At 38.6% G+C, this 13194-nt stretch overlaps 1 protein-coding gene across 4 annotated transcripts in view; it reads right to left on the bottom strand.

The window, feature by feature from the left end:
- LOC149844527 (sphingosine kinase 2-like) overlaps positions 1 to 6894 on the bottom strand; it is an 80687-nt gene extending 73793 nt beyond the window's left edge. For 2 of the 4 annotated variants that reach the window (XM_089994673.1, XM_089994667.1), the window contains exons 1-2: positions 6484 to 6894; positions 1643 to 1765 (exon numbers count right to left, since the gene is read on the bottom strand). In XM_089994673.1, the coding sequence (XP_089850799.1) occupies positions 1643 to 1765; positions 6484 to 6799 (439 nt within the window). In that variant the 5' untranslated portion in view covers positions 6800 to 6894. The remainder of the gene's footprint in view (positions 1 to 1642; positions 1766 to 6483) is intronic. The other 2 variants (XM_089994679.1, XM_089994663.1) reach the window with 1 other exon arrangement.
- Between the last annotated feature and the right edge of the window lie 6300 nt (positions 6895 to 13194).

The following is a 13194-nucleotide window of genomic DNA, read 5'->3' as shown; positions in this document are numbered from 1 at the left end:
GTTGGGTTACATCAAGGATCTGCTTTAAGCCCTTTCCTATTTGCTATAGTGATGGATGAGCTTACGAGATCAATTCAAGAAAATGTACTGTGGTGTATGTTGCTTGCTGATGATATCGTTTTGATTGATGAGTCTAGAGCTGGGGTTAATGCTAAGTTAGAATTATGGAGACAGGCATTGGAAGCTAGAGGTTTTAAGTTGAGTAAGAGTAAGACTGAATATATGGAATGTCGGTTTAGTAAGCGACGAAGTAGTTATGGGAGTGTAGTGAAGCTCGGTGAGCAAGAAATACCGGTGAATGATTATTTCAAATATTTGGAATCCATCATTCAAAAGTATGGAGAAATTGATGGAGATGTAAATCATAGGATAAAGGTTGGGTGGATGAAATGGAAAAGTGCAACTGGAGTGCTCTGCGATCGTAGAATGCCATTGCGGTTGAAGGGAAAGTTTTATAAGACGACTATTAGACCCGCTTTACTATATGGTACGGAATGTTGGGCTGCCAAGAGACATCATATTCACAAAATGAGTGTAGCTGAGATGCAGATGCTTAGATGGATTTGTGGAAATACAATAAAAGATAAAATTCGGAACGAGGAGATACGTAAGAAGGTAGGCGTTGCACCCATTGAAAATAAGATGAGAGAGAATCGTTTACGGTGGTTTGGACATATTCGGCGAAGGCCTAATGATGCTCCAGTCAGAAGGATGGAGAAATGGGAAAATATATTAGTTAAAAGAGGTCGGGGTAGGCCTCAGAAGACTTGGATGGAGATGATAGGAAAGGATATGAATGCTTTGAACCTCACCGAGGACATGGCATTGGATAGAAATGATTGGAGGAAAAGAATTCATGTGGAAGACCCAAAATGAATTTCTTTTTGGGTTCATATCGCCGACCCCAATTGTTTTGGGATGAAGGCGTAGTTGTTGTTGTTGTTGTTTGTTGTGTTGTGGGGAGCCCAACGACTCCCTTTGTGGGGTCCCCAATGATCCAAAAAGGGAGAAAAAGAAAAAAAATAAAATAAAGAAAATGAAAAAAACCTAAAATAATTTGTTTTAAAACAACTTATATTACACATGAAAAGATCAAAATACCCCTTTCGAGTATTTTGGATAAAACAGAATATATATATATATATATATATATATATATAAACAGTTGGGAGCTCACAAGGGTAATATTGTCAAGGACAATAATGCCCTTTGACAATATAAATTATATAACAAATGCCAAAACCTATCAAAAATAAAAATAAAATAAAATAGAAAAAACAGCTCAGCCCCTAATGGGCTGTTCCTATTACATGGGTCAAAAGACCAAAATACCCCTGAAGGGTAAAACATATTACAGTCATAATATATATATATATATATAGAGAGAGAGAGAGAGAGAGAGATAAAGTAATACTTATATTCTAACAGATTGTAGTAGATTTGGGGAGGTGAGCTATCAACCTATGGTAGAGTTCTATCTTACATAATCAACAACAAGAGTAAGTGCAGCCTACATGTTTGCAGGTAAGCTTATAAGCAACAACCATAAGCATGCCCTACATAGAGGATATAAACTAAGATTTTTTTACAAAACAACAGTCAAAATCTTTAAAATCATCAGATCTCTAACCATGAAAAGTACCTTGCAGAGTATATTTAATATCAGCAACAACAAGTAGTGGTTCAACTTCCTCATAGAAGATCTTTGATGCTGACTTCTTTCCACCATAAGGGTTTACAATAATGAACAAGCTTTTAGGCCGTGCTGAGATAATTTGGAAATAAATAAACAAATAATCAATTTAATGAAGAATAAAAAATAATTGATGAGCACAATATCATGTTAAGACAATAAAAAGATATGCTATCCAAACAATACATGTTGTGGATATATTTATGTCTGTAGATGTATAATAGGAGTATCAGATGGCAGTATGTTGACCTGTGTGATATCTCAATGGTTGGGCCAGGTTTGGGGGCAAAACCCCTCTTTTATTCCCAAGACCTGATAAGAAACAGGGCCTGAATCCAACCTGATATTATCTGGTTGAGTCCAGGCCAGTCCTGTAGTGCAATTAAAATCTTGAAAAAACAAAACAGTTGAAATGAAAAAACAAAAAACTACGTCAGTTTTGAGCACGTTTCTGACCAGACACGGCCCATTACCCTACCCAACAGGTCAAGCAGGTGGGCTATGGGCTGAGTGTTATGCTCAATACCAATAACCCAGGAATATATCTGGTGTAACAATTGTCAAGCCAGGCCTTGCCACTAGGGTAGGGGTGTCAATGGGTTAGGTTTGACCTGGACCTGGCCTGCACCAAACCCTATAGGGTCAGGGTTTGGTGATAAATAAGGTCTTATTAAAAACTGGGTCAGATCCAGAGGGTCCGATTAGTATATGGAGCCAGATAAGGTTTGTGAAATTTCATATCAGATCCGAGTCTGACACGAGTTTTGATTAAGACTAGGGCTGCACACAAGCCGGTTTCAAGGAGCTTGGCCTGATTCGAACTTGGCTCATCAAAAAAATGAATGTTCAAGATCGGCTCGAGCTTGAGCTGAGCTTGAAAAGCATATGTACGTGATCGGCTTGGGCCGAGCTCCAGCTGATCATTTTTAATTCACCAAAAAGTTTTGTGAACAAACAGAGACATGCTGGGATTCAATCCAAGCACTCTCACATGAAATTCTAACTTACCCGAGTACTTTTTTTTGTTAGTTTTGTCAACAAAAATGCTACATATACAAAATCTAAAGCATCATATACCCATATAAACTGAACTTAATCAGGTTAATTGAGCTTCACCGAGCTCGACTGCCTGTTCAAGCTCGGCTCATTTATTTATATCTAGGCTAGACCATTGTTCAAGCTCGCCTCATTAAATTTATTGGACGAGTTCAAGCTGAGCTTAAACGGGTCGAGCTCGGGCCGAGCTTGAGCTAGCTCAGCTCGTTGTGCAGCCCTAATTAAGACCTGTGATTTTTCAATATAAAAAAGGTCAAAATATTATTTTAGTGGGTATGGACCGGATCTGGTTCATGTAATCATTACAGGACCCAGGTATGGTTTTTGTTATGGCAGATCAGATCGCACCCAGGTCCAAACCTGATACTCGCACCTCTAAGTCAGATCCAAGTTCGGACCCACCTGGTCTAAACCAGATCCGACCTGTTGATAACCCTACACTAGGACTGTCAATGGGCCAGGTATCCAATCCATCAGGGTGTAACCAAACAACCAAATAATTAATTATCGGATTCAAGTTCGGCGTCGGGTTTTGTTAGGTATGAAATCCCAAACCCAGACACATATAATTTGATCTGTTTATTTTCACTAAAAATACATAGAAAATACTGGGGTCAAGCTTCGTCAAGTCAGATATCAGACAAAAATCAATATCCTAAACCCAGCTTGCATATTACTAGGGTCAGGTCCAGGTTGACCCACATAATATTCAAGCCGGCATTTTTATGCCCATACCTGGGTATTTGGGTTCGGGTTGGATTGGGTACCCCATACAAAGTTACAAACCCAACCCATTGACAGCCCTACTTGCCATGTTGGAGACATACCAAAGCCCCATGGGTGAAGCCTTCTGGGCCTCCATCAAGCTGAGCTGGGTTGACTCAATGTGCACCCCTAGTATGGTGATGGCAGCCAAAGCTATGGATCATGGTTGACAAACACCTAAGTACCAAGGTAAAATATATGTATATGTGTTTTCCTAGAGCAAAATTTAATATCATATTATGCTTACAGAAACTTCAATGTTGTCACACATTTGCTTGTGCATTTGAGTGCAAGTTGCTTAATTTAAAACTGATGCACTAGAGAACCACAATCTGAGCATTGGAAGGGAAGTTCACAGGTGATTACCAAAACTATTGTTCAGTGACCATGGGTGGGAACCCCCTACCAGTCTATCAATGAAATCATTTTAAATCACCAATAGAAGGAAAATGAAATTAGAAAAAAGGTTACAATGCTTTATATAGATAATCTGATGACATGGAGAAACATTCACAAAATGCCTCCATGAAATAAAAAACTTGCACTCTTGCAGTTAGCTTGATCACTATTAACCACCTAACATTATGACCAAGAAATGACAAGTACTTATTTTCCATGTTCTTGAAGAGACAATTCCATTCTCCATCGTAACAAACTCCTCATAAAATAGAAAAGACCAAGAACCCTTTCACTAGAAAATCCATTAAAACCAATTTTTATCCTTTTGAAGCAACCATAGGAGTATCGACTACTAATTCTTTTGGAGGTAGGAAATCACTTCACCAAGATTTTCTTTTTCAGTAGTCTCTTCCTAAGATACTTCATATTTCAGAAAGGAGCAAACTTCTTCAGGAGCCATATCTTCAAACAAGTTGTCCACATCAAACCCCCATAGCTCTTGCCATAGCTAGTGCAAGAACAGTTGGGCCTTCTTTTGCACTTGGAGACTCTAGCCCTCACAAAATGATTGCTAAGCACCATTAATATGAAACGGACTCTGTCCTACACTTAGCAGCATCCACAAGCTTAGAAGTACCCACTCCACATAATAAAAGCAATTCCATGAAAGAAAATCTCCTCATACTTCATTAACATATGAAGAATATTTGGAGCCATTCTTATCAAGATCAGCAAGTTCCTCAAATCTGAATCACCGCTGTGAATTTTCATTTCAGTCAACCCATGTTAAACTCATTGCCATGTGAAGTCACAGTGTCAGAAATGTTCTTTCCTAAATATCTTTCTGTGTTCTATGCTCTTTGCTATTCAATGTGTTGGTATACATAGCCTAAGGAGCATCTGAATGTCCAAATGCAAATATATGATCTCCAGAGAGCATTCAAGACTTCAAGTCCACTTAAAAATAACAGAGTAAACTCAGACTATTTGCTGTCACCACAGTATTCGATGATGCATTTTGCTGCCTCTGGACATGACAAAACATATCACAATCAATCTGACATCTAGCATCAGAAAACATGAACCTGACTTACATATATATAGGGCTATAGAAACATCACTATCAAATTAACATGTGGAGAAAAGCTAACCAAAAAACAAGAATAGGGCTGTAGACAGGATAGGTTCTTATACTGGGTATCTATACCGATCTGACCAGACCTTACATACTCAGACCCCAGTTCCAGATCTGGCACGGCATGACCTAAGACTGGCCCGAACAAGTTAATCCCAATTTTATTTTCAAAAGGTCCACTACAACACTTAAAGAGAAAACAGTGGATCTAAAAGAACAAGTATTCATAACATAGATATTCTTTTCTATTGATTCAATCTAAAGATCGACCAACTCGGAAGTCCCCATCTCTTTCCATGTGAGTCAAGACCTATCAATGACTCGGAAAGTCAGATATATAAACTGACAACAATTATCCAAATATAAAAGAAGATGAACTCGTTCAGTATAATCTAATAATCAAAAGACCAACCAACTCAAAAGTCCTGATGTTTCCGTCCTTCAAACTTGAAACAGTACATAAATAAATATAAAGATGTAAACACCCCAAAATAAGTAAGTTTTTTCCGAACATTGATATTGAATTGCAGCATCAGAATTTGTTTTAGAAATCGGAGGTAAATTCCACGACATCCGCCTTATTACGCTCGCTAGGGTAAGCAACATTTTTCCAAGTCTTTCAGCATAAGAATTCATTGACACTTATCCTTTTCCTAAACTCATTGAAACTCACAACAACATAATAACATTTTTGGGAAGGAACTCCAACAGAATTAATAAAACGCGTGAAACAAGAAGGTGTTTGTATCTCGAATGGAACAAAACAAAAGTAACATTTGCAGATCTCAAACGGAAAAATTAAGATTTTTGCATAAGAAACAATCTCTGAAGAAGCAAACGTTCAACTTCCATGAGTGAGAGAGAGAGAGAGAGATTAATGCTCTCTCAATATCCTAAATCAAGAAAATGAGAGAAGAATCGAAAAATCCACCAGAGCATTAAAAGAAGACAGCCTAACAAAATCCGTTTTGACATAAAAATAAATAAAAGGTGCACGAACTAACTTTCGACGATCTCAAGCTACCTTTCATAAATAAATAAATAAATAAAATTATAGGTAATCGAAACCGAAAAATATATGGAGAACCAGATGATCGTTTAACTATATACAAAATAAAATGAAAATTCGACATCACCAGAAGAAAGCTAGCAACCTGAAGATAGTCATCACGACGGAAATCTCTACGAAAAAAAAGAAAGAGAAAAAAAAAAATGAAGATCTAGATTCATCCACCGGATAAACATCATCAAACAAAACAAACAAATATTCATTAAAAAAAATATCCGATGGGAAAGAAAAAGCACGTTTCGCTACTCCTTCATCAATCCAGAACTCCAATCCTCCAATTTTCCCCCCAAAAAAGCCGAATTCGTCGCAAAAAAAAAACTCAAAATCAACAAAAATACTTCCGGAAAATCACGTCGAAAACCGTACCGAGAGAATCGATGCATTCCCGGAGCGTCTCGCACCAGAGCCCGAGCGACTCATGGTTGGAAGGTTCTAGAAGGACGTCCCTCCGCTCCCTGACAACTTCCTTGTCGCCGCAGCACAACCCGCCGCCCTTCCTCACGAAAGCCCTAACCTTGAGCGCCGATCCCTCCACCGCGAAGCCCAACACGTCGGTGTCGACCGTCAGGCAGCCGCTGGCCTTGCCCCGCCACTCGATTCGGCCGCTAGCGGAGAGCGTGACCGTGGACGGCCTACCGTCCACCGTAGCCTCCTCGGCGATCAACGGAGCACCGTCCTCCATCGCTCGGAGGCCGTTGCGGTCTTCTTCCGCAGAAAGCTAGCCTCGGACAGTTTCTACCGTTACGTACATATATACGATAACACGACGCCGAAGACAGAGGAGAGTGGGGAGTCACGGAGAGTTTTCTATAAACTCTAGCCGGCTTTTTGCAAAATCGAAAAAGCTTTGAAAACGCGGGAGGTAACGATCATTCGCGCGTGACAGATCGAGAGAGAATAGCACAAACATAGCCAATATTTTTTTAAAATAACTCTATTTTAACGTGATATTTTCAGTAACCCATGCTTTCCTGAAAATGACTCTAAATTTTGCAAAAAAAAAACTTGAAAGCATCGATCCTTAACGCTACTTGAATCCTTTATTAATGCAATAAAAATAGTTCTTTAATAATATAACACCAATGTGGTCGAAATTTTGAAATTAAGACCATTTTAACGTGATATTTTCGGTAACCCATGCTATTCTGGAAACCACGCTAAATTTGCAAAAAAAAACGCCTTGAAAGCATCGTTCTTTAATGCTACTTGAGCCCGTTATTAATGCGATAAAAATAGTTTTTGATAATATAATCATTATTTACATGTTCTGTTATCTTAAAAGAATTTATTAGATATCTAATTTTGTGATTCACTAAAATACGAGAACTGGAAATATGAGAGTTATCGTGTGAACCCTAATTTTCATGATTTTTTTTGTTGTTTTCTCTTAAATCTGACACTATGAACGTGATCTACATACTTGATTTTACAAGGACCAACTCTTGAATCATCCGATTCTCAAGATTTTTTAAGGCTTTGATATCAACCACTCATAATATTCATAAATATTCAAGCATCCAAAATTTACATTTTTCATTGAAAATACACTATCCAACAATTAATTCCTGGCAAATTCACCATGCTGAACAAATTTACATGGATGGATTTGCTAAAAAAAGTGTTGAAAATACACAATTCACATGGTAGTTTTCATATTTCTAAGTCTCATATTTTAGTGACTAACTTATAGCAAAATTATGTTTTGACTGTTTATGTTTTAAACCTTTTAATGTAGGCATTTATCTTTTTAAGAAATTGTTCAAATGACCGCCTACATCACATTTTTCTTGCTAAAGTTATTTTATTTGGCCTTAACTCTACCACAAGTACAAAAATGTGAGATTCAATAAATGGCTAGAGTGCCATTTTTTAAAGATCAACTAGTAGAGTGAAGTGCAAAGAAGAAACTTAAAACAATCATGTAACTTGTTGAAAACATAGGTCTATCTGAAAAGTTTTAAATAGTAGATGGTAAATCGTACGTTGGATATGATTGTGAGATTTTCCAAATTTTGTTTTTTTGAAAGTCAAGCTGGGGTTAGGCGGACTCCTATCAGAACAACAGCCGCCCCATGTGGCAGAGGGGTTCGATCCTGGGCCTTCAGCTTGACACAAGACCCCGCCACCTCGGTGGTGGTCGAGGATTTTCCAATGTTATCACTAATGAATCGGCTATTTTTAATAAATGTAAAAAAAAAAGAAAATACTTTTAAATATTTATTTAAATCATTTTAATAGTTTTTAACATGTGTCACGTTCTGATTGATATAATGTTTTTTTTTTAGCCAATACAGAGTGATTTACTTGAGTATGGGCCGATACAGCTGAATTGTTGGCCAAACGATTCTGGGCTGATACCGATACCGACAACATTGAGATTTCCTACTCTAAAAGGGGGAGGGGGGGCATTTGAGAAGGAGATGACGACGAAGATTGTTCATTTTCAACCATATTCTGACAAGTACGTTGTTGGCAACTTCGGTTTCATCTCTCGCTTTCTTCTTTCACTCCCTTCACCCCTCTCATCTAAGAGTAGTTATCGGGGCGGCGCAAGCCTGTTTAGAGCTTGATCGATCAGGTTTTAAGTATGGCCTGACTCATTTATTAATAGATCAGGTTTTGGGTCCGTTCTTAACGGGTTTAGGTTTGAAGAGCAGCCCATGATCCAATCCATTGGCCCAATGGGTCAGCCCAAACCTATTTGTAGGTTATTTTCGAATGAAGATCATAAATTAATTCTTACAATTAAATAAAAAATTAATGCACCCATCTAACTATCTTTTTATTTTTTATATAACCAATGCAACTAATTAAGTAAATACTAATAGTTACCAAGTTATTATATGCAACCAGCTACTAAATAGCTCGTGCATCGACCCAGGCCCGGCCCATATATATAACGGGTCGAGTTTCCGCCTGATAACTATCGAGTCAAGACCTAAAACCTTGACTCAAACTCGGGGCTGACTCTCATCTCATCCCAAACAGAGCCTCAAATGCTCCTTGAAAATATCAAGAGATTTTTCATTGCCGAGGTTTGTGGCTATGCTCAAGAGAGTTGAAATGAAGGAGATTTTATGGAGCATTTAGAGTTGCAACCAGATCGTGTTTGGCCCATTAATTTGAATTGATCGATTTATTTTCAAATATGAATTTTTAAAATACGATCCAAATGTGTTGAACTATAGTATACCTGATATCTATCCAGTTTGTCACATGTTTCCATTTCTACCAGTTTGTGACCAAAGAGGGTTTATGATCAGCACATTTTTACAGGGAAATTGCTCTCCCACTCCGTTATTTTAGTTTTTATTTGTTTAGATAATCCAAAGAAAGAAACTCATCACCTACCACACATTGGCTGACATACAATTAGGGGTGTTAATGGGTTGGGTTTGACCGGGACCCGACCCATATAAAACCTATACGGTCAGGGTTTGGTGATAATTAAGAAGGCCCAATTAGAATCCGGATCAGACCTGAACGATCCGATTAATATATGGAGTTGGGTATGGTTTGTGAAATTTTATACCAGAACAGGGCCTAATCAGAGTTTCAATTAAGATCTGCAATTTTCAGTGTAAAAATGTTAAAAAATTATTATTTTACCAGGTATGATCAGGGTCTGGTTCATGTAATCCTTATAAAATCCGGGTATGGTTTCTGTTATGGTAGATCTGATTAGACTAAGGTCCGGACCATCATCTCAAATCAGATATGTGTCCAGTTTCAGCTGGGTCCACCCATTGACACCACTATCTACAATTGGTAAAACTCTTGAGGTCCCCCTTCCAACCGAGGAGTATACTCAGCTTTGATTATTATCTTTATCATCTTCTACCTCTTTTTAAAAACAAAAAGTGGGCTCCCATCTACGTCACAAAATATCGCCGATATTTTGACAACATGAGCACACTGCACTGGATGAAGTTGTAAATGGGTTGGATCCAGGTGGGCATGGTCCGTTTCCAGCATATAGATTACGTGGCTCTGGACTATAACTAAATGGTTTTAGGACCTGGCCTGGTTCAGCATGTTCTCTGTAGTAGATGAACTGCAACTATCTTAATGATTCGAACGCGTTGTTGGTTTAGGAAAAAGAACTGATGATCAATGAAGCAAAATGATGAATCTTGTACGGATCCTATCAGATTCATATTGGATTGGATCCACACGAGACAAGAATCCGTTTGTTGGACCATTTGCTGGACCTACCCGGGGCACAAATCCAGACCCACTCTACATGCATTTTTTTCAATCTTCTCTTCCAGATAATTGTGAAGGAACAGCTTCTGCATTGCTGAGTTGGCTGGTTTGATCAATTGGAGTATTATATGCTATGCTTTGACCTTCAGTTGGCTTGCTTGAAGGTCGGATGGATCTGCTGCTGGATCAACAAATCAATGCTCTTCATATTAAATATTCTCTCCCTTCTTAGACAATAATAATAAAACAAAACAAAACAGAAAATGACCTTATTGTCTTTTGTAAAATAGTGTTTCTTGAAATACCTAGCAATTTAGCAAAAATCCTGGCATATCCAAAATTTCAATTCTTATTTTTTTAGGACATTTTTACCTTTATGCAAAATACAGCACGGTATTTGCGATGAATGTCCCCAAAATGTGTGAACCTCTACAAAACAAATGGCACAGCTAGGAGGACATTCTTTAAGTATGACCTTCGCAACTCCATGATTGCGGATGTCCTCTTGCCTGTGTCATTTTTTTTTACTAAAGACGTTTGCAAAATGTGTGAAGTGCAGCTGCCAGGAGCCTTTGTTTGTGAGTCATAATTGAGAGCAGCCATGGGGGATTCACACAATCCAGACATCTCCGTTGATTGGAGTTACCATTTAGAGACGGCAATGGGAGGGGTGATGGTGTTATAAATGGGCAGATTTCCGACATTGTCCTCGTGAGAATGCTGTTGCCAAATCTTTAGATTTCATCAATGCTGTTATCGCCACTCCCAACAACAGGTTTTTATTTTAGTCTCCATCGACCCCTTCATCTCTGTTTCAAGTTTTCCATCCCGGGTCCAAACGGGGCGAGTATGGGCGGGGCCCTGTTTTCTTTTGGTCCATTGCTATCTCTAAATAAGAATTGGGGACGGGGCAGGGTAGTGCAAGACGAGGAGCAGAATGGGGATGGGCTGGGCCGGGGGAAAGCATAAGTCCATCCCTGCCTTCATCATTGCACGGGTTTTGTTTTTAACCTCCATCCCCATTTCATGTCCTCCGTCCCCGATGCAAACGGGCAAGGTGGGGTGGGACCTGTTTTTCCGCGATCCACTGCCATCCCTATCATCAGGTTGACAGTAAGTCACGAGTTCAAATCTCACGGCTCATTCTTTGCATGAACTACGTAGTGAGCAACGGGGACCTGGGATTTTATGCCAATGGACTCGAGCAATGCGGGTTTCCTCAGTAGCAAATGGTGGACCTTGATTTTTGGTGTTTACTACTCGCTCCTTATAGTAACTCACTCATTGCTTTGTTAAGCTTTTTCTTGGTTCAATATTAATAATGTTATAGATAATGGTTCGAATTTGACATATGCCTGAACAAATTAATCCACTTGGTATAAGGTATTACACCAAATCCGAGTTTGAATCAGAATTAGGGCTGCAAATGGATTGAACATGGTCTGGATCCTGCTTGATCTGAATCTGAATCCAGTAGATACAAATCTGAGTTTGCATGCAAATGCGATCCTATAATGCAAACTTGAATCCTGATTGAAAACATGTTTTTTACATGCAAAATATGCAAACAGATTGGATCAGATCCAAATGTGAACACAGATCTGTTTTAAAATGTTGATATGAATCCGAAAATAATATAAACCTGTAAATACAAACAGATCCAAAACACCATTTCGGATCTTACTTTAAGCATATAAAAAAATATGGTCTGATTCAGATTGGGGGTATGACCTGACCTGTCCATCTGCACCCCTAATCAGATTTTTAAAGCTAGTAATCCGGGACTTGCTTTTAGCTTGTTCCATCTAAACCCAAGTCGGACCACAAATCGGATTTATACCAAACATATTTAGGTCGGAATCAGTAATGCTTACATCCAAACTGGATCTGACCTGTTTATTATGGCTGGAAAAATCAGATGAACCACTTTTGGTTCCGTTCATCTCCTGCTCATAAAACGCTCATTCAAACACGTGAAGTAGGCCCAACAAGCCAAACACGGACAAAAACTTTAAAATGTTTGGTTTAAAAAAAAAATTTGAAGTCAAATCCTATTGCTGACAGCTTTGAAACAATGCATTTACTTTATATACGAATCAGTTTGATCTTAGTTCGAATTCAATTTCTATCACTTTCAATTATGATATATATGTTAATGAGACAATTCAAACTTGGTCGTTTAACCCAGGCTTGCCATGAATTTGAGCTCGGCTTGGCTCATCACACTAATGAGCTGAATTTGAACACTCTATGTTCGGATCATTTTGCTCATTTACTGACATGCCGTTTTGGTGGTGTATCCTAAGTGACACAGGCGGACACATAGAAACAATATTTTAATATTTCAGTCCTTGATCGCGTAATCAAAAAGTTCTTTCCTGCTTTTGTAGGAGAATGGAGGGCTCCAATGGAAAGCTATTTTTAATCAATAAAAATTATATGTTAATATTAAAATATCAAAAAATAGCTTTTTGTTGATTAACAAATTCAAAATACCTCGTGCTCTATTTTTCCCAAAAAAATGACCTTGAGGGCCGAACGCTCATCACGTGTCCTCGCGTCTTTGTGACGTGGGTCCTAACGTTTACATCCCTAATTATAATGTGCGTAGTCAAGGTCATGCCCACACAAAAGGCAGTAGGCACGCTTCGAGCAGTTCATTCTCCAAAGCCCTTCATGAAGTGCTTGGCTCGATCCCACTACTCGGCCCGGGTCCAAAACCCAAGCTGGGTATCAGAAAACAAACTGTTCTCCAACCATCCCCCGCTTCAATTTCTAGAGAGATGCCATTCACTAGACCAACTCAAAGAGATACTCTGTTACATCATCAGTGCAGGACTCGTTCACAACCCTTTTACTGTGAGCCGAATC

This window comes from Nuphar pumila, chromosome 2, assembly GCF_984573655.1.
Source record: "Nuphar pumila chromosome 2, dmNupPumi1.hap1.1, whole genome shotgun sequence".
Classification (NCBI taxonomy): Eukaryota; Viridiplantae; Streptophyta; class Magnoliopsida; order Nymphaeales; family Nymphaeaceae; genus Nuphar; species Nuphar pumila.
The sequence above is the reverse complement of the archived record's forward strand: the minus strand, read 5'-3'. Positions and strand labels throughout refer to the sequence as shown.